Source organism: Bombina bombina, chromosome 2, assembly GCF_027579735.1.
Source record: "Bombina bombina isolate aBomBom1 chromosome 2, aBomBom1.pri, whole genome shotgun sequence".
Lineage (NCBI taxonomy): Eukaryota > Metazoa > Chordata > Amphibia > Anura > Bombinatoridae > Bombina > Bombina bombina.
Window position 1 is genome coordinate 189579001 of NC_069500.1, and position 27945 is coordinate 189606945.

General features: G+C 37.7%; 1 protein-coding gene across 3 annotated transcripts in view; it reads right to left on the bottom strand.

Moving 5' to 3' along the window:
- The window catches only part of ANKDD1B (ankyrin repeat and death domain containing 1B), a 274509-nt gene that overhangs the window by 86833 nt on the left and 159731 nt on the right, over nucleotides 1-27945 (bottom strand). For 2 of the 3 annotated variants that reach the window (XM_053701391.1, XM_053701389.1), the window contains one exon: nucleotides 19777-20948. The exons of the other annotated variant lie outside the window; for it this stretch is intronic. In XM_053701391.1, the coding sequence (XP_053557366.1) occupies nucleotides 20890-20948 (59 nt within the window). In that variant the 3' untranslated portion in view covers nucleotides 19777-20889. Of the gene's footprint in view, nucleotides 1-19776; nucleotides 20949-27945 lie in introns of those variants that run through there. 3 annotated transcript variants of the gene reach the window in all.

Here is a 27945-nt window from a genome sequence, read left to right on the forward strand (position 1 = left end):
ACCTTCTCATTCAAGGTTCTTTCCAACATCCAAATCTAATTTCTCTGCAGCTGACTGCGTGGAGATTGAACGCTTGATTTTATCGAAGCAAGGATTCTCTGATTCAGTTAACAATACTTTGATACAGGCTAGAAAGCCTGTCACTAGAAAAATCTATCATAAGATATGGCGTAAATATCTTTATTGGTGTGAATCCAAGGGTTACTCATGGAGTAAAGTTAGGATTCCCAGGATTCTGTCTTTTCTCCAAGAAGTATTGGAGAAAGGGTTATCAGCAAGTTCCTTAAAGCGACAAATTTCTGCTTTGTCAATTCTGTTTCACAAACGTTTGGCAGATGTGCCAGATGTTCAGTCTTTTTGTCAGGCTCTATCTAGAATTAAGCCTGTATTTAGACCCATTACTCCTCCCTGGAGTTTGAATTTAGTTCTTCGTGTTCTTCAAGGGGTTCCATTTGAACCCAAGCATTCCATAGATATTAAATTATTATCTTGGAAAGTTCTATTTTTGGTTGCTATTTCTTCTGATCAAAGAGTTTCTGAGCTTTCAGCGTTACAGTGTGATTCGCCTTATCTCATTTTACATTCTGATAAGGTGGTGTTATGTACCAAACCTGAATTTCCTCCTAAGGTTGTTTCAAATAAAAATATTAATCAGGAAATTGTTGTTCCTTCCTTATGTCCTAACCCTTCTTCTAAGAAGGAGCGTATGTTGCATAATTTGGATGTGGTCCGTGCCTTAAAGTTTTACTTACAGGCAACTAAGGATTTCCGTCAATCATCTTCATTATTCATTGTTTATTCTGGAAAGCGTAGGGGTCAGAATGCTACGGCTACCTCTCTTTCTTTTTGGCTGAGAAGTATCATCTGCCTGGCATATGAGACTGCTGGACAGCAGCCTCCTGAAAGAATTACGGCTCAATCTACTAGGGCTGTGGCTTCCACATGGGCTTTAAAAACGATGCATCTGTTGAACAGATTTGTAAGGCTGCGACTTGGTCGTCCCTTCACAAATTTTCCAAATTTTATACTTTTGCTTCTTCTGAGGCTGTTTTTGGGAGGAAAGTTCTTCAAGCAGTGGTGTCTTCTGTTTAGGTCTCTGTCTTGTCCCTCCCTTTCATCCGTGTCCTGTAGCTTTGGTATTGTATCCCACAAGTAAGGAATGGGAGAAACCAGGGGTGTCTTTTTTCCCCATCTCCCATTTTTAAGAAAATGTTTCCTGTCGAGGACTCCATTAAAGACCTTTGGTATACAGTACCCAAAGTTGAAGGGGCCATTTCCACTCTGGCTAAGAGAACCACTTTTCCTATATGTTCATTAAGGTGTCCAATGGCAACCTGCGGTGTGTATTGCCACCGTGACTAGTGCAGCATCTTATTGGTTTGACGCGTTGTCTGATTCTATTCAAGTAAAGACTTCCTTGGATAAAATTCAAGATAGGATTAAAGCTCTTAAATTGGCCAATTTCTTTTGTTGCAGATGCCATTTTACAGGTTGTTAGACTAGGAGCTAAAACTTCTAGTTTCGCTGTCCTAGCCCGCAGGGTGTTATGGTTGAAATCCTGGTCTGCAGACGTTTCCTCTAAAGTCAAGTTTTTGGCGATTCCTTACAAGGGCAAAACCTTGTTTGGACACCGGTTGGCAGAAATGATCTCTGATATTACGGGTGGAAAAGGGTCTTTTCTACCTCAAGATAAGAAGAATAGGCCTAAAGCACGTTGGAGTAATTTTTGATCCTTTTGTAATTTCAGAGAAAAGCCTTCCCCTTCTTCTTCCAAGCAGGAACAATCCAAGTCTTCTTGGAAACCCAATCAGCTTTGGAACAATGGGAAACACTCAAAAAAACCTGCAGCTGATTCCAAATCAGCATGAAGGTTTGCCCCCGATCCTGGATCGTATCAGGTGGGGGGCAGACTTTCTCAGTTCTCTCAAGCTTGGACCTGAGATGTCCCAGATCCTCTGGACTGTTGACATAGTATCCCAGGGATACAAATTGGAATTGAAGACTTTTCCTCCTAGAGGCAGATTCCTTCTCTCAAGATTATCTGCAGACCAGATAAAGAGAGAGGTGTTCTTGAAATGTATACAACATATTTCCTTCATGGGAGTGATAGTTCCAGTTCCAGTGCAGGAACAGGGTCTCAGGTTCTACTCCAACCTATTTGTGGTTCCCAATAAAGAGGGAACTTTCCGTCCCATTTTAGACTTGAAGTGCCTAAACAAGTTTCTCAAAGTTCCATCCTTCAAGATGCTCCATTCTTCCTTAAGTACAAGAGGGTCGGTTCATGACAACCATAGACTTAAAGGATGTTTATCTTCATGTTCCTATTCACAGGGACCATCAAAGATTCCTGAGATTTGCCTTTCTGGACAAACATTTCCAGTTCTTGGCACTTCCATTTGGTCTAGCCCCATGGCTCCCAGAATTTTTTCAAAGGTTCTGGGGGCTCTTTTTGCAGTGATCTGTTCTTGTGGAATTGCTGTGGCACTCTACCTGGATGACATATTGATTCCGGCGCCATTTTTTCAACAAGCAAAATCTCACACAGAGATAATGTTGTCTTTTCTTCATTCCCACGGATGGAATGTGAATCTGGAAAAAAGCTCCCTTTCCCCTGCTACAAGAGTAGTGTTCTTAGGGACCATAATAGATTATCTATTGATAAAGATTTTTCTGACAGAGGCCAGGAAAAACAAATTAATTTCTTCTTTTCTCTCTTCAGGCTACTGCTCATCCTTCAGTGGCTCAATGTATGGAGGGAATCGGTCTGATGGTGGCTTCCATGGATATCATTCCTTTTTGCCCGATTCCATTTGAGAGCTCTCCAGTTGTGCATGCTCAGACAATGGAATTGCGACCATGCGGATCTATCTCAGAGAATAGAGTTAGATCAGTCATCAAGGGATTCTCTCCCGTGGTGGATTTCTCAGGAACATCTGTCTCAGGGTACATGCTTTCGGAGACCTTCCTGGGTGATCATGACCACGGATGCCAGCCTGCTGGGCTGGGGAGCAGTCTGGAACTCGTTAAAAACACAGGGCCTTTGGACTCAGGAGTTGAGGGCGATTTACAATGCTCTATTGGCTTGGCCTTAGTTGTCCTCAGCCCAGTTTATCAGGTTCCAGTCAGACAACATAACCTCTGTGGCTTACATCAATCACCAGGGAGGAATTTGGAGTTCCTTAGCCATGAAGGAGGTTACTTGGATTCTTCAGTGGGCAGAGACCCACAATTGCTCTCTATCTGTAAGGTGTTGCGGTTCATGGTTATTTGCCTCTACTGTTCCTTTAAGGCTGGGTATTCCTCCCTATTTAAGGCCTCCTCCCAGACATAGCATTGCTGGATTATTGCAGACCTACCTCCTAAGGAATCTCCTTGATCGTTGTGTCTGGATTCTTCACAGCTCTTCGTTACGCTGCTGCTCCTGTCTGATCCACAGCTGCTCTGTCCTCCGCTGACGTCATCAGCTACAGACGAGAGTGCATCTCTCACGCTGTCCACTAACCTCACCACAGCTTCTCGTGCTAAACACCGGACCAGTGTCTCACAGGTATACACAGCTCCTTGCTACACAGACCGGACTTCCAGCTTTCCACCAACTTACAAATCCTCCGGTCTGTGAGTACGTTCCAACCGAGCTGCAGGAGTTCTGTGAGTACTATCTCTCTATTTGTATATTTATCTTCACTGTATGCCTGCCAGACTAATGTATGTTAACTAACTATGTAACCACACACTGTTTGTAGCCTAGGCAAATAGCAAGTCACGGAGTTAACCCTCTCAGCTTTCATAGTGGTGAACTCTGTGACACAAAAAACCCTTTCATGTAACTGGTTATTAACAAACATTCATCTGAAACTTTCCTGCTGAACTATTGGGACTGAATGTTATTTAATTGGAGCACTTAATGTGTATGATACAAAGCAATCTTTAATATAAAGAATTTAACGTTTATTACATATTATTACATAATAATCCAGCCAAAAGAAATTTACACAGGTGTGTGTTGAATATCCTGATTGCTTCATCTTTTGTTTGTACACTTTCTCTTTGCACATTTACATTATGGATCCTACTCAGGTTGCTGGTCAAATACAGAGTCTGTCTGACAGGATGGACATTTTAACTAATTCCTTTCATGAGCTTCAGGTAGACAATCAAGCTTTAAAAGCGTGTCTCAGGGAGGTGCTCTCCTCAAAGACTCCTTCTACTGATTCTCATCCTGAGCCACTAGTCTCTGCACCTGAAAAAATTTCTGGAGACTGCTCCCTATTCAGGGAGTTTAGGAATTTGTGTAACTTGATGTTTGAGCTAAAGCCAAAAACCTATCCCACGGATAGAATCAAAGTGCTCACAGTGATTTCCTATCTCAGAGGAGAGCCCAGGGCTTGGGCTGATTCCTTCTATGAACAGCAGTCCTATATCCTGGGTTCTCTAGATGGGTTTTTCTCTGAGATGTCTGTGCTTTATGACGACCCCTTCAAGCAGGTTTCTGCTGAGAATACTCTCAGGTCTCTAAGGCAACTAAAGAATCCCGTAGAGACATATATCACACAATTCAAGATAGCAGCCACAGATTCCCTGTGGAACCACGTCTCACTAAAAAAACAATTCAGATTGGGATTATCTGAGGACATAAAGTACGAGCTCTCTCGTACAGGCATACCTGATACCCTTGAAGATTTATACAGTCTTTCAATTAGCATTGACAGACGTCTGAGGGAGAGACGCTCTGAAAAGGCTAGCACCCCTAAAAAATATCTTTCTTCACCTACCTACATCAGCAAGGATGTTGGACAACCAATGGATATAGGATTCATTAAGGGTCCTCTAAGTCCTCAAGAGAAGACTAGGAGGAAGAATCAAAATCTATGCATGTATTGTGCATCCCCTGCACATGTGGTAAAGGAATGCCCAGTCCTTAGTAAACAAAAAATGGGTAAGGATTCTATCCTCCATCTTGATCCTATGGTACCACGTACCTCAAATCCTTACATAACTGTTTCTCTTCTCTTACAGTGGGAACATCACAAGATTAATGCCACTGCCATCATCGACACCGGGTCCTTTGAGAATTTCATGCACTGGGGTTTTGTGAGAAAAAATAAAATACCACTTGTTACTAAGCAAAAACCAGTCTCAGTCAAAGTCATTGATGGTACTTTACTTGCTGTCACGCATCACACTTCTACTATTCATCTCACAACACATACCGGTTTGGTTGACCAGTTGTCTTTTGATGTTATAAATTCACCCATGTTTGATGTCATCTTAGGCATAAACTGGTTACACACACATAAACCGGTAATTAACTGGCAAAACCTTAGTTTACACTTCTCTCTGTCACTCCATCAGGTCTGTTGTAATTTTAACGCCTCAATTTCTCAGGTATATGATAATTCTCTGCCTACTCACTATAATCAGTACTCTGATGTCTTTAATAAAAAAGAAGCAGAGACTTTACCACCCCACAGGGCCTACGACTGTCCCATTGACCTTTTGCCAGGTGTCTCTATACCCTTTGGGCATATATACCCCCTTTCCAAGCCCGAGCTAGAACACCTGAAAAATTACATAGATGAGAACTTGAGGAAGGGATTTATAAGACCTAGTACTTCTCCAGCAGATGCAGGCATTTTTTTCGTTACAAACAGAGATGGTTCCCTACGCCCTATTGTGGATTACAGGGAGCTAAACAAACGTACCCGCAAGAATAGGTATCCGCTTCCCCTTATACCCGAGTTAATAGAACGATTACGTGGCTCCTCTGTATTCACCAAATTGGATCTCAGGGGAGCATACAATCTTATCAGAGTAAGAGCAGGTGACGAATGGCTTACTGCATTCAGGACCAGATATGGCCTGTTTGAGTATACAGTAATGCCATTCGGGTTATGCAATGCACCTGCTACATTTCAGTGTCTCATCAATGACATCTTTAGAGACATTTTGGATGTATACGTTGTTGTCTATTTGGACGATATTTTGATTTTCTCCCAAAACCTTGTTGATCATAAAATTCATGTGGCTACTGTTTTAGAGCGGTTGCGGCAACATCAGTTGTATGCCAAATTAGAAAAATGTATTTTCGATTCCCAAGATATCACATTTTTAGGTTTACCAGATCACTCCTCATGGTATCAGCATGGAAAACAATAAAGTTCAAGCAATAAAAGACTGGTGTATTCCTCGTTCTAAGAAAGATGTTCAACGATTTTTAGGATTTTCCAATTTTTATCGAAAATTCATCCCAGGCTTTGCTGCTATTACAAAACCGCTATCAGACTTAACCAAACTCAGCTCCACTTTCCATTGGACAGAAATTACTCAAACTGTTTTTGATTTATTAAAATCCAAATTCTCATCCGCTCCCATACTGCAATTCCCAGATCTCAACAAACAATTTATTTTGGAGGTGGATGCGTCCGATTACGCCATAGGTGCTATACTTTCACAGAAGAAATCCTTTAAGGATCCCATACATCCTGTGGCATATTTCTCAAGGATTATGCAACCGGCTGAGTTGAATTACCCAGTCGGAGAGAAGGAACTTTTAGCTATTAAGTCCTCCTTTGATCAGTGGCGTCATCTTCTAGAAGGTGCCTCATATCCTACCATCATCTATACTGATCACAAAAACCTTCAGTACCTTCAATCCAACAGGACTCTTTCATCCAGACAACTCCGATGGAGTTTATACTTCTCCAGGTTCCAATTTACTATCTGCTATAGACCTGGCGCAAGGAATGGAAAGGCTGATGCCCTCACTCGTAAGGATACCAAGGTTTCTTTAAACAGAACCCCTTCCACTGTTATTCCTAAGCACAGCTTCATGGGCTTACTGACTGACTCCACTGATGATCTTAAAAAACAAATTAGGACTGCACAATCCTTGGATGATTCAAAACCCATCAACTTATTAGTCCAACAAGATGATGGTCTCCTTTACATGAACGACAAACTCTATATACCTCCATCTCTAAGATACTCTGTATTTAAATTGTCACATGACTCCCCCCTGGCCGGACATATGGGAACTGATAAAACTCTAAACTTAATCAGTAGATACTATTGGTGGCCCTCCTTATCCAACTCTGTCAAGACTTACATCTCTCAGTGTGATATCTGCGCTACTTCAAAACATTCTCGTCAACACTCAATGGGACTACTTCAACCTCTCCCAGTTCCCCAACATCCTTGGCAGTCACTCTCAATGGATTTTATCGTTGACCTTCCGCCGTATCACTCTTACACTACCATATACGTAGTCACTGACTTATTTTCTAAAATGGTACATTTCATCCCAGTTTCAGGTGTACCCACCTCTAAAGTCACGTCTGATTTATTCATTAAGGAGATCATACGCCTTCATGGTCTACCAACATCTGTGTTGAGTGACAGGGGGACTCAATTTACATCCAAATTTTGGAAACACCTCTGTGAAGCTTTACATATGGATCAGAAATTGAGCACCTCATTCCACCCACAAACTAATGGACAGACCGAGCGTGTCAACCAGTGGATTGAGCAGTACTTACGTTGCTTCTGTTCTCAACATCAGGATTCTTGGGTTCCCTACTTACCCCTAGCCGAATTTTCTTACAATAATCATGTCAACTCTTCCACTGGTTACACCCCTTTCTACATCAATTATGGTATACATCCACGTTTCAACCTTTTTCCGAGAATTGACACCCAAAGTCCACAAGTTAACGATCTCGTTAATGATATCTCCAGTATTTTCACCTCGGTGAGAAAACATATTCTTGAGGCTCAAGCCTCACATCAAAAGTACTATAACCTCTGCCATAGGAAACCTCCTGATTATAAGGTTGGACAGTTGGTATGGTTATCTACAAAGAACCTTAAACTACGTTACCCCAGCAAAAAATTGGGGAAACTCTTCATTGGTCCTTACCCTATCATTTCCATTAAAAATCCGCTCACTGTTACTTTGCAACTTCCTTCCAACATTAAGGTTCATCCCACTTTCCATGTGTCCTTGGTCAAACCATGCACTTCCAACACACCTTCTGTTGCCACCCATGATGCCACGTATGGTACACTTCCTGATACGAAGTACACAGTATTCTTGATTCACGAATCCGTTCCGGCAAATTGTTCTACCTAATCCATTGGAAAGGTTACAGTCATGAGGAAGATTCTTGGGAGCCTGCAGCTAACATCACTGCCCCTTGACTGTTATCTCTTTTCCACTGCAGGTACCCAGATCGCCCTCGGCCCTGAAACCTTGCTGTGGTTTCCTGGGGGGTGGGGCCTGTGTAAGGTGTTGCGGTTCATGGTTATTTACCTCTACTGTTCCTTTAAGGCTGGGTATTCCTCCCTATTTAAGGCCACCTCCCAGACATAGCATTGCTGGATTATTGCAGACCTACCTCCTAAGGAATCTCCTTGATCGTTGTGTCTGGATTCTTCACAGCTCTTCGTTACGCTGCTGCTCCTGTCTGATCCACAGCTGCTCTGTCCTCCGCTGACGTCATCAGCTACAGACGAGAGTGTGTCTCTCACGCTGTCCACTAACCTCACCACAGCTTCTCGTGCTAAACACCGGACCAGTGTCTCACAGGTATACACAGCTCCTTGCTACACAGACCGGACCGGACTTCCAGCTTTCCACCAACTTACACATCCTCCGGTCTGTGAGTACGTTCCAACCGAGCTGCAGGAGATCTGTGAGTACTATCTCTCTATTTGTATATTTATCTTCACTGTATGCCTGCCAGACTAATGTGTGTTTACTAACTATGTAACCACACACTGTTTGTAGCCTAGGCAAATAGCAAGTCACGGAGTTAACCCTCTCAGCTTTCATAGTGGTGAACTCTGTGACACAAAAAACCCTTTCATGTAACTGGTTATTAACAAACATTCATCTGAGACTTTCCTGCTGAACTATTGGGACTGAATGTTATTTAATTGGAGCAGTTAATGTGTATGATACAAAGCAATCTTTAATATAATTAACTTAACGTTTATTACATATTATTACACTATCTGCCATCCACATTCCAGGAATAGACAACTGGTAAGTGGATTTTCTGAGCAGACAGGCTTTTCATCCCAGGGAGTGGGAACTCCATCCGGAGGTGTTTTCCAGCTTAGTCCTCAAATGGGGAGTGCCGGAGTTAGATCTGATGGCGTCCCGTCAGAACGCCAAGCTTTCAAGGTACGGTACGGTTCAATATCAAGAGATCCGCAGGCCGTTCTGATACATGCTATGGTGGTTCCTTGGGTTTTTCAGGTTGGCATACCTGTTTTCCTCAGTTTGCTCTTCTTCCATGAGTCATTGCTCGTATCAAACAGGAGGGGGCATCGGTGATTCTAATAGCCCCTCTGTGGCCTTGCAGGATCTGGTTTGCAGTTCTAGTGGAGATGTCATCTCTCCCACCTTGGAGACTACCACTAAGGAAGGACCTCCTGATTCAGGGTCCCTTCCTTCATCCAAATCTCGTTTCTCTGAAGCTGACTGCTTTGAGATTGAACGCTTAATTCTGTCTAAGTGTCGTTTTTCTGAGCTGGACATTGAGACCATGATTCAGGCTTGCAAGCCTGTTACTAGAAAGATTTATCATAAGATATTGCGTAAATATCTTTATTGGTGTGAATCCAAGGGCTACTCTTGGAGTAGAATTAGAATTCCTAGAATTTTATCTTTTCTTCAGGAAGGGCTGGAGAAGGGATTGTCAGTCAGTACCCTGAAGGGTCAGATTTCAGCTTTATCAGTTTTACTACATAAACGTTTGGTGGATGTGCCGGATTTGCAATCTTTTTGTCAGGCCTTGGTCAAAATCAGGCCTGTCTTTAAGTCCTCCTTGGAGCCTTAACCTTGTTCTTAAAGTTTTACAGCTGGCTCCGTTTGAGCCGATGCATTCCATAGACATTAAGTTATTATCTTGGAAGGTTTTGTTTCTTGTTGCTATCTCTTCTGCTCGAAGAGTCTCTGAACTCTCAGCTCTGCAGTGTGATTCCCCTTATCTTATTTTTCATGCCGATAAGGCAGTTCTTCGTACTAAGTTAGGTTTCCTTCCTAAGGTTGTTTCCAATATAAATATCAACCAGGAAATTGTTGTTCCCTCTCTGTGTCCTAATCCTTCTTCTTCCAAAGAACGTTTGTTTCACAATTTGGATGTTGTACGTGCTCTTAAATTCTACTTGCAGGCAACTAAGGATTTTCGCCAGTCCTCTGCCCCCTTTGACTGTTTCTCTGGGAAACGTAAAGGTCAGAAAGCTACTGCTACTACTCTTTCTTTTTGGTACAAAGTATAGTTCGTTTGGCTTATGAGACTGCTGGACAGCAGCCTCCTGAGAGAATTACGGCTCATTCCTCAAGAGCTGTTTCCTCTTCTTGGGCTTTCAAAAATGAAGCTTCTGTGGAACAAATTTGCAAGGCTGTAACTTGGTCTTCTCTACATACTTTTTCCAAATTTTCCAAATGTGATACTTTTGCATCAGCTGAGGTTTCTTTTATTATTATCAGTTATTTGTAGAGTGCCAACAGATTTGGTTCTTCAAGCGGTGGTGCCTTCTGTTTAGGACTGCCTGTCTTGTCCCTCCCTATTTATTCGTGTCCTCTAGCTTGGGTATTGGTTCCCAACAGTAATTATTAAATCCGTGGACTCACCATATCTTAGGAAAGAAAAACAAAATATATGCTTTCCTGAAAAATTTATTTCCGGATATGGTGAGTCCACGGCCCCATCCTTTATTTTAAGACAGTTGTTCTTTTGACTATAACCTCAGGCACCTCTACACCTTGTGTTACTCCTTTTTCTCCATTTTCCTTCGGTTGAATGACTGGGGGTTGTGGGTAAGGGATTGAAATTTGGACTATTCTGCCTTTTGTTCAGTAAGGTCAGTTCATGTCCTCTATAGAGCTAAAGAATCCTTTTCTTCATGTTCCAATCCACAGTGAACATTAACAGTTTCTGTCTTTTGCCTTTTTCAGTTTGTTACTCTACCATTTGGATCTTGCTACAGCTCCAAGAATTTTCACAAAGGTACTGGGGTCCTATTGTCTGTGATCAGATATCACGGTATTGCAGTGTCTCCCTAACTGGATGATATCTTGGTCAAGTTTAATCTTTTCATTTAGCAGAATCTCACACTAACAGACTGTTGTTGTTTCTTCAACAGCATGCTTGGAAGATCAATATTCCAAAGAGTTATTTGGTGCCTTTGCCAAGGGTTACTTTTCTGGGGATTCAAATAGATTTAGTCTCTATTAATCTCTCTTACAGATCAGAGAAGGCAAAAACTGGTGTCAGCCTGTCTGAATCTTCAGTCCGCCTCTTTTCCCTCTGTTGCTCTTTGTATGGAAGTAATGGGTCTCATTGTTGCTGCTTCAGAAGCAATTATATTGGCTTGATTTCACATGAGACCTCTTCAGCTTTGTATGCTTTGTCAGTGGTGTAGGGATCATACTAAGCTATCACAAAATAATTTTCTGGATCACAGTACAAGTCAGTCTCTGTGCTATTTTCAGAGCTCTTCAGACGTGGCCTCTATTGAAAATGGAATCTCATTTCCGCTTTTAATTAGACAATGTCACGGGGGGGACTCACAGTGAAGGTAGTGTCTCAAAATCTTTCATAGGCAGAAGTCAATTCCTGTCTAGTCTCTGCAATTAATTTTCCAGGAGTGAACAACTGGGAAGCAGATTTTCTCAATCAGTCAATGCATCCAGATTGTGGATCTTTGGGTCTCCCAGAGATAGATTTGATGGCTTCTGGATTGCACAACAAACTTCCCAGGTACTTTGTGAGATCCATAGAGTCTCAGGCAGAGTTAGTGGATGCTCTACTAGTTCATTGGTCATTTCAGCTTGCATATCTTTTGCCTCCTCTGGTTCTTCTTCCCACAGTGATTTACAAGATAAGGCTAGAGGAATAATCAATACTTCTGATTGCTCCAGTTTGTCCTCGCAGGATCTGGTATGCAGATCTGGTCCATATGTCCAGTTTCCCTCCTTGGCCACTTTCTCTGCATAAACACCTTCTGTCTCAAGGTCCGTTTTCCCATCCGGATCTCAAATCTTTAAGCTTGATGGCATGAAGATTGAAGGTTAGTTCTTAAACCTATGGGTTTCTCAGATTATGTGATTGAAACTCTAATCCAGGCTTGTAAACCTGTGACTAGAAGGGTTTATCATAAGTTCTGGAAAGCTTTTATTGCTTGGTGTATAGATCATCGTTTTTCCTGGTATTCTTTTATAATTCCTAGAATTTTGCAGTTCTTACAGGATGGTTTGGATAAGGGCCTATCTGCCAGCTCTTTGAAAGGGCAGATTTCTGCTCTTTATGTTTTGTTTCATGGGAAGATTGCGAATTAAGCAGTGTAACAATCCTGCTATTATAAGACCTCATCAGCATGGCAATATATATATATATATATATAATATGTGTGCAAGACCTCATGCAAGTTTTATTTATATTACTAGAGGACCACTTTGCAAGGCAATGAAAGGATACTGCATATAATTATTGCTATATAAAATATCAAGACACATTACCTTATTTCTGCTTGATTGATTCAATCAAGATATTAAGCACCTTGCAGAGTTTAATTTCATGATGGTGACTGCTATTAATTCTGTCTTGAGAGCTTTGGAGCTTCTCTTGAATGTTAACTATGAAATGTTCTGTGCACAGCTAGATGCAGAATGGGGGGGATCTTGCACATCCACACAACTTCCTCAACTCTTAGGTGTTCCAAACCAACACTGTCCACCGATCATATAAAGAGCTCATAGACTAGGAATAAGTAGAAATGATACAGAATGCTATGTCAGGCCCAGAACAGTAATAATTAAGTTAATGAATCTTCAAGACTAAATGCTAATATTAAGATATTTTAGGAAAAGCAATTCGGCCATGGTTGGGCAAAATAGGCTTTTAATTTTTCAGGACTTCTCTAGCGAAACATTAAGCAAAAGAAAAGAAATAGCACCATTTTGTACGAAGTTAATTAATAACAATAAAACGCCAGAATGCTGTATTCAGCTAAAATCATATTTGAAGATAATAGTAGTGCTGTGGCTTTAAACAATATAAAAGAAGCTCAAGATTACTTTAAGACACATAAGTTAGACTGAAAGGTCACATTATATTTTTCTATATATACAACATTATTATTATAACTATGTTCTATATGGTAACTACTTGTGTTGGTAAACAAAAACATTTTTTATCTGGATTTGGAAGGGGCCATAGAGGGGTGTTTTTTTTGTTTGTTTTTTTCTCCTTATGTTTTTATTAAATGTCAGTTTTAAATAAAAGATGGTAGAAGCTCTGAATTTTCTCTCCTGGAACGTGGAAGGGATAACCTCCCCTATTAAACGTAAATCTATCTTGAAACAACTGAATATTTATAAACCCCACATCGTGTTTTTACAAGAAACACATCTTTAGGCCCAAGAGGTGGCGAAACTTAGAAGTAAATGGGTAGGTCATGTGCTGGGCACCCCTTGCAAAAAGAGGAAGAAAGGAATAGTAATATTGTTCCACAAGAACCTGTCTTTTTAAGATTTTAAGCCAAGAATTGGATTGAGATGAAAGATTTATTTTAGTTGAGATAGAAACTTAGGGTCATGTTTATGGACCTAATGTAATAGATTGTAAATTTTGGGATGATATGAAAATTAGGCTATTTAATTATTCAGGTATGAATTTAATAGTTGCCAGTGATTTTAACCTGGTAATGCACCCTAAACTTGACAGAGTGCGAATAGGAAATTGTTTTAGGGATTTTTGTAAGGACTTAAAACTAAAAGACATTTAGTGGATTAAAAACCCTGAGGGTCGGGCATAAACATGTAAATCTAAGGCTCATAGAGCATTATTGAGAATTGATCTATTTCTAATTTCATAGAAGGTTTTTGAAGCAGAATTAAAGTCAGATATTAAAGACACTGTTATTTCGGATCACGCTATTATATCATTAAATATCCAACTTAAAATTACCCCTAACAATGTTAATAGATTTTTCTTTCCTAGATACTTAAGTAATAATATGGCTTTTAAAAACTGTTTAATAAGAAAATGGATGGAGTATGTTACATTTAATGGAGAGTACTTTGATAAGATATAAATATTTTAGGAAGCTGCTTAAACAGTACTTAGGGGAGAAATGAAGGCACATTTATGCTATCTGAAGAGGAAGTCCAAGGCCCGAGAATTACAGTTAGCAAACGAAGTTAGAAATAAATACAATCAATATGTACATTAAACTAATGGTAATAATTGGGAGAAATACAAACAAAGCAAACTTGAAAGAGATTTATTTATAAAACAGAGAGCAGTACAGACAGATTTAAGAGACCGTGCTATCTTTGGCAGCAACTACGGTAGGTCAGCAACATTTTTGGCAAAATTTGTTAAAAATAAAAGAAGTAACAAGGCTATAGCAGCAATTAAAGTGTGTGGTAATAGGCTATCCTCTAGCACTGAAATTAGAGCTGCTTTTTTAGAGTATTTTAAGAAAATATATGGAGTGAGTCAGGTTAATTCAGAAAATAAATTGGCATTTTGGGAAAAAGTTTCTCTCTTGCTAAGTTTACACAGGAGGAATTGATGTATCTTAACATAAGTATTATTCATGAAGAAATCTTATCTGCAATTAAGAGAACAAAGCACCTAGGCCCAATCAATTGCCTGTAGAATTTTAAAAAATCGTACAAGACCAGATAGTAGAGGTATTGGAGAGATTATTTAATAATTATTTTAAGAACAATAAATGGAATTCAGCATATTTTGGATCATCCATAGTGACTCGTATTCTCAAAAAAAATAAAGACCCAGAAAATATGGAGTCATATAGACCAATTTCGTTATTGAATGCTGACTACAAAATCTTGACATCTATTGTAGCAGAAAGGTTAAAAAAAGGAATGGATGAGCTGATAGATGGGGACCAAGTAGGTTTTATGACAGGTAGAAACCTGGTTAAGAACTTCTGTAGGGTACTACTTGCTATTTACTATTGTTGGAATAAGTGTAAGTCTAAGACGAAAACCAGCTTAAGAGTTGACCTCGTTAATCTTACCCTTGATGCCGAGAAGGCATTTGATTCAATTATTTGGGATCACTTATTTTCCTCTTTATATAATTTTGGATTAACAGGATCTTTATTGAGCTTTGTTTAACTGCTTTATAAACAACCAATATCATCTATTTTAATCAATGATGAAAGCTTTGCTTTCCAGAAAGGAACAAGGCAGGGATGCCCATTATCTCAGTTGTTATTAAATCTTGCCATTGAACTACTAGCTGTATTTCTTAGACAATAATTAGAAGGCATTGTAGTAGGAGACCAGAAAACGGTCCTCTCGCTTTTTGCAGACGTTTTTTTTTTTTTTAAGTAGAACCCAAAAAAGTATACCTAAGGTATTTGAAATCATTAATTTATTTGGATCATTTTCAGATTACAAAGTCAATTCTGATAAATCTGAAATCTTGTGGATTTGCCAAGACAAGAGTAGGGTAACCTGGTGCCCATTTAAAACTGTCAAGCACATTCAGTATCTGGGAATTATACTAGCCCCGAACCCCAATGAGTGGTATAAACTCAATTTTCCTATTTTAGATAAAATTCAAAACAAACTTCGTAGGTGGACTCCACTTCCTATTTCACTATCTGCCCAGATCATGATGGTAAAAACGCTACTCATCCCTCAGATTCTTTATCTACTCCAAAACTTACCATTATACTTGAAACAAAAAGACATTATTTACTTTAATAGAGCGTGCTCAAACTTTTTATGGCAAGGTAAGAAACCAAGTTTGTCTATTGATAAGCCAAGAACAAATAATTTGCCCGTTTCAGAGGATGGAGTTTTTCCAACAAGCTATAGTGAATGGTCTGTTTCCAATCAGATGGATCTAGTCCTAACCCCTTTTCCCTTTTTGTTTTTGTTTTTTCTTCCCCTCTATGCCCATTGATAACCCTTTGCTATTTATTTTGGAAGATTTATGACATAACTTTTTTCTGTTTCAAAAATATGTCTATTACCTACAGATTACACAGAGAAGAATATCTGTTATTATTTGTTTTTTCATTCTTGATTTCATGAATGTAAAAACATGGTGTTTTTCTTGCTTGTTTATATGTATTATGGGTTAAGACATGTAATAAAGAATATATATAAAAAAATGTGCACTAAATATGGAATATATTTATAGTAAGGGGAATAAGAATCAAATATAAATATATATATATAATTAATTACTACAGAATTCTACACACGTGTGTGTATGACATAGAGATAACTAGAAAGTGTAACAATATATTTAAGAATATTAAATGATATGATGCTACTAAAATCAAATTACTTATTAATAAATATGCTGAAAATACTATTATTTTTAATTTCTAAATATCCTAATAGAAATATGACTCTTAAATACATCCTCAGTCAAATTAAATAGACCATATAAATTTACCCAATATTTTAGTAATACTAGGAAATCATAAGTGTATTAAAAATGGACACTTTATGAAAATATAAAAAAAAATTACATTCCTATATTTAAAAAAGAAACATTTAATATTTTGCTAATACATTTCTCATTCAAGTTCCTGTGCCCCCTGGTGGCTGAGCCAAGTGATGCAGCCAGAGGTAATTTAATTGTTAGGGAGTAAAATTACCTAGTGGCATTACCAAGTGACCTATGAGAGATGAGTTCAGACTCAGAGTGTTTTCATTTGATTCAAGAGGAGGAGGAGCTATGTTAGATACATAAGCTCCAAACAGTGGAAGTGAAGGGGCCCTTACTGCTTGATACCCTTGCTGGCTTACTGGCTTGCTAGCCCTTGCTGTCTTGCCTTTCTTTTTTCTTACATAGACGCTAGTGTGTGACACAGTCTTTTGTAAGACAAATCCCTGCTGGAACCCACTTTTTGGAAAAGAGAAATATTGGGCTCACTTCGTTTCCTGAATTGTTGATACCTCCTTATATGATTTTTAAATATTTCTAATAGACTAAAATTAAATAGTTTAAATCAAAGATATTCTTTATGGAAATAGTGCAATAGCTGAAGCTTAAAGGTACCTTATACTTATAATTTAATATTTCATAGACCAGTGTGTTCTTTATAATAATTATATTAGCATTAAGTTAATTTATTATTGAGAAAAGGGGCTTTGTATTTTACACTCATAATTTAATTTGAAGTTATTGTAATATATATTAGAAATTGTATTATTGTTGTGGGTGGATCAGACTTATTAATGCTGTACTGATTAATATATTGAATTGTTAATAAGGTATAGATTGCTTTGGTTAATTGAAGTTACATAAGTCTATTTGGGCCTAGATAGCTAAATTATACCTCCTGGAAATTCTATTAGATTTGTTGTTAAGCTAAGATTTTATTGTAATATTTGGTTATATTTGCTAACCAAGTATTGTTAAGTACGTAATCCATATTTTGGCATTTGATTAATGTTACTGGCTAATTATAATTTGTTCAAGTAAACTTTAATTGGGATATTTGATATTTAATTCATTTTGCGTTAAGGTTAATTGATGGATAATATTGTGTCCATATACAGGATAACAGACAATTTAATTGAATATTAATTAAACTAATGATTTCTATAGCTTACTATATATTTTAATATTGAAATAGTCAAGTTTATCTTGGTCATAAGTGATATTCTGTTTACTGCATAAATATAATCACTGTGTTCATAAAAAAATACCTGATCAGAACTTAAGAACTATTTTAATTTAGGATTGAATATTAATACTTAATAATAATTTTGTTGTCATTAATTGCTGATCACCTCAACAGTATTATTAGTACTACAAGGATTATATAAAATTTTACTGGTGTGTACTGCTAATATTCTACTGTATTAATTGTAGGTATTGCTGATGAGAATTGTATTATTGTTATTGATTATTAATATTCATAATTCCATTAATCAAAATTCATAACACCTTTAGCAACACATGAACTCCTGATGTCATTTATACAATGAGAACAGTGTCCAATTCTAAGGATCAACCATCCATCTTCACAACAGATGACACAAAATGAATTTGATCTTTATTTTTTTGTTATCTACAGTATTGTTTCTCAACCACTATGCTCAAGTACCCCCAAACAAGCCAGGTTTTCATTATAGCTGAACCAGTGCACAGGTGAAATAATCAGCTGATGAATGAGATTAGGTTAGTAATCATGGTGTTACTGATCAGCTGATTACTTCACCTGTGCACTGGATCAGCTATAATAAAAACCTAGCCTGTTGGGGGTATTGGAGACAGCGGTTGAGAAGCACTGATCTACAGGAGCTTGATAATTTCAAAGAGAAAACACCTGTATTTCTCAAATTTTTAATAGGACTAACTAAACAAAACACAACAAGGAAAACTATTTCAGAACAATTTCAGGTATTACTAAAAATGATGGGCAAACATAAATTCAGGGTGTTAGGAACCCAACAAAAGTATGTAAAATGTTAACCTAAATTATTTACTGTACCCTTATACATCAATTTCTAAATTCTATGATATGCTAATATGGGATTCACTTATGTTACCAGATTTATATCTCCTAGCAGAAGAAGAAAAAAATAGATAGATATAACATATATCAAGAGAACGTACATCCAATTAAATAAACCAGAGAACATATACATCATTATTTCAGAAAAGTAAAGAAAAGATACGATCCATATAAATTAGTACTCTACACATCAATATGCCAATGAACTTAAGAACATATCCAAAATATTTTTGTTTTGCCCATTAAAAAAATAAATAAAAAAATAAGTCTATACATATAAACACATATAAATGCATTAATATATATGTACATATATAAAAACATATCTATATATACATACAAATACATCTTTAGACATGTATGTGTCTCAATGTTAAAGTACTTTGGTGGCAATATTTGAGCTTATAACTTTTTTGGGCAATATTTTTTTTTAAATAATTTTTATTAGATAGTGTTAATATGAGTGTAACTGTACTTTGTAAGGTATTTTTGATGTGTTTTGTGCAACTTTTTTGTTTCAGAAAATAGGTAACCACAGCTCTGAGATCGCGGAAAGGATTGAAGCATAATTTCTCCCCACTTGTAATATGGTCGCGGTAACACAGTATCACTAGCGCAAAACCGTTTGCGCCTCACTTGTAATCTAGCCCTATATGTTTAGTATCTGTGATTCCCTCCAACTTTGTGAAATGCTAGGATTGATAATTTGAACAAATAAAGGGGACTGTCAGCCATTCGCCGCACTGAGCTGCTCAGGCAGCCCACGGCAGAACGCTATTTGGTTGAGAGGTGATGTTTCCCCCTCATAGCCAATAGATTATAAAAAGATTTTAAAATCATTTAACCAATTTAATTGGTCCTTATCTGTTAATTAATTGATGCAAATAGCATGAACCCAAATCTTGCCAATATTTAAATATTGCAGATGAAACTCTCTCTGAGAATTCAGGGTTTCCAACAATTGGAAACTTAGTAGACACACACCAATTTGTCCCTCAAAGCTTGCTTACCGTTTGCCATGCCAATATAGCATCTTTAAATATAGAATCCATGCACTGTCTAATGAGCATTTCCAAATAATACATAACATATCAATTCCATAGTGATACGCAAATATGTAGCTATGAAAATACATACATAGGTAAATTCTGTTAGACTACAAACGAATATAGTAAAAATAATAAAAAGAAGATCAATCACACTAAATGATATTTAGTTTGATAGATAGATACACATTATAGATGAAGATTAGATTGAAGAAATTTATTAGCAATATAACACTTCTTACAACAGTGAAAAACTCTATACTGAATATTCAGATACTGAGTTTTACTTATATGGTAAACATTATTTAATCCATCAAAAACCTACAGTTTGTTAATTAAACACATATGTGCATCAATGTCTTTGCAAACGTAATATTTATATATGCCCTAACCCATTTCTAAATGTTTCATCAACATAACAATGTGTGCACAATAATTAATACAACATAGTTACAGATTTATTTGCAGCAGGTTTACAATTAAACTATAGCCTAGCTTATTTCCCAAAACATCTGCAGGAATGTTTATAGTTGCATATAGGGGCGTAACTAGAGGGATCTCAGAGTTCTAAATTGAGACTGGGCCCCCACCATTTAGTTCTGCAATCCATTGTGATGTCGCTACAGGAGTTAGGTTGATGGCTTCCAGGCTCCACCTGCAACGTGTCTGGCCCCCAACAGGGTAAGGTAGGAGCTTGAATTTGCTCTTACATATATGGTGGCAGCTTTTTTAAGATGGTCAACACAGTGTTGCTATACAGAAAAACCTGTTACCATATCTGTACAGGAAGTGCATATAAACTGGCTTAGACTAACCAAGGGGGAAGGATGACTTCCAGTCATATTGCAGAAAGGACAAAGCCTTTGCCCAGGGACCCAGTGTGGTTTAGCTCTTTCATAAACTGAATACAATACAACAAGGCAGGTTAAACAGTTACACACCTGACTACACTGCAACTGTCATTCATTTTCCCTCTGTCTTCATAAATATTATTTCATCTTTCATATTACGTAATTCTCTCTCTGGGTCCTCCAGGATTTTCCATTCCTTATATTTTTACTTTGTCTTCTTATGTACTATTTTTATTTACTATTCTCTCCAGAACTTATTTGTTTTCAAACTTTGCCTAATGGTAACTGGGCTTCTAAATGTAGTCTTGATTGAAGAGTTTATCATACAATATAGTCTTTAGGTAGAAAAAAATATATGGTTGTTTGTTAGGCAGTACATTTCTCCAATATGGAGTATTTTGATCCTTATAACGTAAGGCTACTTGAGTTTAGTTTAGTCATGTAAAATGTATGCTATGCCTCCATTATGAAATTCTGCATTTCTTGTTCCCAACAGCATTACTGCTTTCAATACGAAAGTTTTCTGTAATAAAAAAAAAATATTTTATAAAATGTACAATTTTACTGTAAAAGATACATATGTACAAATATATAAAATCTAAGTGAATTAATAACTATTTACTTTTTATAATAGCTATCTGCATCAAAAAGAACATCTAATAGAGATTAAAAATAAAGCTTCTTTTTCGAATTTTAATGGATAAACTACTAAATGGCTAGCTCATATAGTTAAAGCTCATAAAAAGAGAAATTTTATAAAGCGGCAATCAAAAATAAGGAGGGAAGATACGTCTCTAATGATGACATAGTCAAAATATTTCATAATTTCTTTCACAAAGTGTATACCTGCACTGGAATGAAAAGCAATGAAAAAGCATTCTTCTGGGGAAAAATCAAGGTGCCCAAGCTATCTAATGAGAGTTTAGCTCTCTTAAACGCACCGATAACGCAGGAAGAAATTTTTAAAGGGATACAACACATGGCCTTAAAAGGACATGAAACCCAAATTTTTCTTTCATGATTCAGACAGAGAATACAATTTTAAACAACTTTACAATTTACTTCTATTATTTAATTTGCTTCCTTCTCTTATTATTCTTTGCTGAAAGCTTTATCTAGGAAAGCTCAGGAGCAGCAGAGAACCTAGATTCTAGCTGTTGATTGGTGGCTGCATATATATATATTGATTGTGATTGGCTCACCCATGAGTTCAGTTAGAAACCATTAGTGCATTACTGCTACTTCAACAGATGATACCAAGAGAATGAAACAAATTAGATAATAGAAGTAAATTAAAAAGTTGTTTAAAATTGTATTCTCTATCTGAATCATGAAAGAAAAAAATTGGGTGTCATGTCCCTTTAAGTAAGGCCCCAGAGCCTGACCAGCTACCATCAGAATTTTATAAAATTTTGCAAGACTCTATTACACCAGTTTTGCAATGTCTCTTTAATGAATACTATATACAAAATAAAATGTCTTCCCTATATTTCTCCTCATCTATAATAACACTTACTTAAAAAAGATAAGGATACAGAATCCCTTGATGCCTCTAGACCATAGACCAATCTCCCTATTGAACAATGATTATAAATTATTAACAGCAATAGTGGCTAATAGACTTTAATCTATTTTAGACCCTCTCAAATATACAGACCAATCTGGATTTATGTCAGGTAGATATCCCACAAAAAAATATGCGAAGAGTTCTCTTAGGCCTAGATTTAGAGTTGGGCGGTAGCCGTGAAAACCAGCGTTAGAGGCTTCTAACGCTGGTTTTTACCGCCCTCTGGTATTTGGAGTCAGTCAGGAAAGGGTCTAACGCTCACTTTCAAGCCGCGACTTTTCCATACCGCAGATCCCCCTATGCCATTTGCGTATCCTATCTTTTCAATGGGATCTTTCTAACGCCGGTATTTAGAGTCGTGGCTGAAGTGAGCATTAGAAATCTAACGACAAAACTCCAGCCGCAAAAAAAAGTCAGTAGTTAAGAGCTTTCTGGGCTAATGCCGGTTTATAAAGCTCTTAACTACTGTGCTCTAAAGTACACTAACACCCATAAACTACCTATGTACCCCTAAACCGAGGCCCACCCACATCGCCGCCACTCGATTAAATTTTTTAACCCCTAATCTGCCGCTCCGTATACCGCCGCCATCTACGTTATCCCTATGAACCCCTAATTTGCTGCTCCTAACACCGCCGACCCCTATATTATATTTATTAACCCCTAATCTGCCCCCCACAACGTCGCCGCCAGCTACCTACAATAATTAACCCCTAATCTTTCGACCGCATCTCACCGCTATTATAATAAAGTTATTAAACCCTAATCCGCCTCACTCCCGCCTCAATAACCCTATAAGAAATAGTATTAACCCCTAATCTGCCCTCCCTAACATCGCCGACACCTAACTTCAATTATTAACCCCTAATCTGCTGACTGGATCTCGCCGCTACTATAATAAATGGATTAACCCCTAAAGCTAAGTCTAACCCTAACACTAACACCCCCCTAAATTAAATATAATTTAAATCTAACTAAATAAATTAACTCTTATTAAATAAATTATTCCTATTTAAAGCTAAATACTTACCTGTAAAATAAACCCTAATATAGCTACAATATAACGAATAATTATATTGTAGCTATTTTAGGATTAATATTTATTTTACATGCAACTTTGTAATTATTTTAACCAGGTACAATAGCTATTAAATAGTTAATAACTATTTAATAGCTAAAATAGTTAAAATAATAACAAAATTACCTGTAAAATAAATCATAACCTAAGTTACAATTAAACCTAACACTACACTATCATTAAATAAATTAAATACAATACCTACAATTATCTACAATTAAACCTAACACTACACTATCAATAAATTAATTAAATAAAATACCTACAATTACCTACAATTAAACCTAACACTACACTATCAATAAATTAATTAAATACAATACCTACAAATAACTACAATTAAATAAACTAACTAAAGTACAAAAAATAAAAAAGAACTAAGTTACAAAAAATAAAAAAATATTTACAAACATTAGAAAAATATTACAACAATTTTAAACTAATTACACCTACTCTAAGCCCCCTAATAAAATAACAAAGCCCCCCAAAATAAAATTCTAAAATTAAAAAAGTTCAAAGCTCTTTTACCTTACCAGCCCTGAAAAGGGCCCTTTGTGGGGCATGCCCCAAAGAATTCAGCTCTTTTGCCTGTAAAAAAAACCATACAATACCCCCCCCCAACATTACAACCCACCACCCACATACCCCTAATCTAACCCAAATCCCCCTTAAATAAACCTAACACTTAGCCCCTGAAGATCTTCCTACCTTATCTTCACCACGCCGGGTTTACCGATTGATCCAGAAGAGCTCCTCCCGATGTCTTGATCCAAGCCCAAGCGGGGGGCTGAAGATGTCTATGATCCGACTGAAGTCTTCATCCAAGCGGGAGCTGAAGAGGTCTATGATCCGGCTGAAGTCTTCATCCAAGCGGGAGCTGAAGAGGTCCATGATCCGGCTGAAGTCTTCTATCAAGCGGCATCTTCAATCTTCTTTCTTCCGGATCCATGTTCATCCCGCCGACGCGGAACATCCATCTTCACCGACGACTTCCCGACGAATGACGGTTCCTTTAAAGGACGTCATCCTGTTCCGATCAGCCAATAGAATGCGAGCTCAATCTGATTGGCTGATCGGATCAGCCAATCGGATTGAACTTGATTCTGATTGGCTGATTCCATCAGCCAATCAGAATTTTCCTACCTTAATTCCGATTGGCTGATAGAATCCTATCAGCCAATCGGAATTCGAGGGACGCCATCTTGGATGACGTCCCTTAAAGGAACCGTCATTCGTCGGTGTAGTGTTAGGTTTAATTGTAACTTAGGTTAGGATCTATTTTACAGGTAATTTTGTTATTATTTTAACTATTTTAGCTATTAAATAGTTATTAACTATTTAATAGCTATTGTACCTGGTTAAAATAATTACAAAGTTTGCATGTAAAATAAATATTAATCCTAAAATAGCTACAATATAATTATTCGTTATATTGTAGCTATATTAGGGTTTATTTTACAGGTAAGTATTTAGCTTTAAATAGAAATAATTTATTTAATAAGAGTTAATTTATTTTGTTAGATTTAAATTATATTTAACTTAGGGGGGTGTTAGTGTTAGGGTTAGACTTAGCTTTAGGGGTTAATACATTTATTATAGTAGCGGCGAGCTCCGGTCGGCAGATTAGGGGTTAATAATTGAATTTAGGTGTCGGCGATGTTAGGGAGGGCAGATTAGGGGTTAATACTATTTATTATAGGGTTAGTGAGGCGGGAGTGAGGCGGATTAGGGGTTAATAACTTTATTATAGTAGCGGTGAGATGCGGTCGGCAGGCAGGTAGGTAGCTGCGACGTTGGGGGCGGCAGATTAGGAGTTAATAAATATAATATAGGGGTCGGCGGTGTTAGGGGCAGCAGATTAGGGGTACATAGGGATAATGTAGGTGGCGGCGCTGTACGGAGCGGCAGATTAGGGGTTAAAAATAATATGCAGGGGTCAGCGATAGCGGGGGCGGCAGATTAGGGGTTAATAAGTGTAAGGTTAGGGGTGTTTAGACTCGGGGTTCATGTTAGGGTGTTAGGTGCAGACTTAGGAAGTGTTTCCCCATAGGAAACAATGGGGCCGCGTTAGGAGCTGAACGCTGCTTTTTTGCAGGTGTTAGGTTTTTTTTCAGCTCAAACAGCCCCATTGTTTCCTATGGGGGAATCGTGCACGAGCACGTTTTTGAAGCTGGCCGCGTCCGTAAGCACCGCTGGTATCGAGAGTTGAAGTTGCGGTAAATATGCTATACGCTCCTTTTTTGGAGCCTAACGCAGCCCTTCTGTGAACTCTAAATACCAGCGGTATTTAAAAGGTGCGGCCAGAAAAAAGCATGCGTAGCTAACGCACCCCTTTGGCCGCAAAACTCTAAATCTAGGCGTAAGTTATTGAGCATATTTGGTGTAATCAATTTAAATCTAGGGAGAACAAAGAAGCTGCAATAATCACAATTGATGCTGAAAAGCCCTTTGACTCTATTTTATGGGACCATTTATTTACTATTTACTATATTTACTATTTTATGGGACCATTTATTTACTTCTGAAATTTAATTGGTTGTTCAAATAGAAGCTCTCATCCTATTGGCTGATTTGAACAGCCAATAGGAATTTAGTAGCTCTCATCCTATTGGCGAATTTGAATTTCCAAAATCAAATCAGCCAATAGGAATGCAAGGGACACCATTTTGAAAAGGCTCCCTTGCATTGAAGATTCAGTATACAGCGGCGACCGCATGAAGAGGATGCTCCGCGCAGGTTGTCTTCAGGATGGACCCGATCCGCGCCACCGGGATGAAGATAGAAGATGCCGCCATTATGAAGATAGAAGACGCCGCCTGGATGAAGACTTCTTGCCACCTGGATGTCCGGACTTCAGAAACTGTAAGTGGATCTTCAGGGGTTAGTGTTTTTTTTAGTTTAGGGTTTGGGCTTTTCTTAAAAGAACTTAATGCCCTTTTCAGGGCAATGCAAAAGAGCTAGGTGCCCTTTTAAGGGCAATGCCCATACAAATGCCCTTTTCAGGGCAATGGGTAACTTAGGTTTTTACATCCAAAGCACTACAGCCACCAGAAGAAATCTTTGTTTAAAAGACCTTTATTTTCATTAGTTGGGTCCAAAAGTTTACAGGAACAACGTTTCAAACCTACAACAGGCTCTTAGTCATGTACCTATTGTAGGTTCGAAACATTGTTCCTGTAAACTTTTGGACCCAACTAATGAAAATAAAGGTCTTTTAAACAAAGATTTCTTCTGGTGGCTGGAGTGCTTTGGATGTATGACTATTTGGATTGACAAGATTTGGCAAATCTTACTCCGTGCCCCACAAACAGGTGTCCTGTTCTCCTTTCCTTTTGATTTTCAGTAGCTTAGGTTTTTGATAGAGTTAGGTTTTTTTATTTTAGGGTTGGTTGGGTGGTGGGTTTTACTGTTGGGGGAGTCTTTGTATTTTTTTTTACAGGTAAAAGAGCTGTTTAACTTAGGGCAATGCCCTACAAAAGGCCATTTTAAGGGCTATTAGTAGTTTATTGTAGGCTAGGGTTTTTTTTTTTTATTTTGGCTGGGCTTTTTTATTTTTAGATTAGGTGTACTTCTTTTTTATTTTTGATAATTTTGTTTGTTATTTTTTGTATTTTAGTGTTTTTTTTATTTTAGGGGGTTGGTTGGGTGGTGGGTTTTACTGTTGGGGGAGTCTTTGTATTTTTCTTTTACAGGTAAAAGAGCTGTTTAACTTAGGGCAATGCCCTACAAAAGGCCATTTTAAGGGCTATTGGTAGTTTATTGTAGGCTAGGTTTTTTTTTTATTTTGGCTGGGCTTTTTTATTTTTAGATTAGGTGTACTTCTTTTTTATTTTTGATAATTTTGTTTGTTATTTTTTGTAATTTAGTGTTTGTTATTTTTTTGTAATTAGATACTTTGTAATTTTTATACTATTGTTAGGATTTTTTTAATGTGTATTTTAGTTTTCTTTAATTGGTAGTTAGTTTAATTTTAGTTTAATAGTTATATTAGTTTAATTGTTAGTTTAAACTTATTTTTTTTTTATTTGACAGGTAAGTTTTAATATAATTTACGATAGGGAAATTTTAATATAAAGTTAGGGGGCATTAGGTTTAGGGGTTACTAGTTTAAATTAGTTTATTGCGATGTGAGGGACTTGCAGTTTAGGGGTTAATAGGTTTATTATAGTATATATAGTGGGGGCGATGTGGGAGGACGGCAGATTAGGGGTTAATATTATTTAAATAGTGTTTGCGATGCAGGAGGGCGGCGGTGTAGGGGTTAATAACTTTATCATAGTGGTGATGATGTCGGGAGTGGGGTAATAGGGGTTAATAAATGTTATTAGTGGCAGCGATGTCGGGAGCAGCGGATTAGGGGTTATTAACTTTAATATAGTGTTTGCGATGCGGGAGGGCCTCGGTTTAGGGGTTAATTGGTAGTTTATGGGTGTTTAGTGTACTTTGTAACACTTTAGTTATGAGTTTTATGTAACTGTTTTGTTGCGTAAAACTCATAACTACTGCTCTCAGATGGCGGTATGGATCGTGTCGTTATAGGGTGTAACGCAAGCTTTTTAGCCTCACCGCAAAACTTGTAATGGCAGTGCTATGGAAGTCCCATGAATAAACATCATTTTTACGAGTGCGGGACTGACGTTGCGTTACAGGCTAAAAGGCTTGTGGTACAGCTATACTGACAAGACTTGTAATGGATGTGTTGCTGTTTTAATGCTGAAATTGACATTTTTTCAGCGTTAAGATAAACACACAACTCGTAATCTACCTGACAGGCAGTTACCTGAGAGGCAATATTTGCTTATTGTTACAAAACCAGAGAACTAGCATGTATGTCCAGGGCCGGATTGGGCAGCCGGGACACCGGGAAAAATCCCG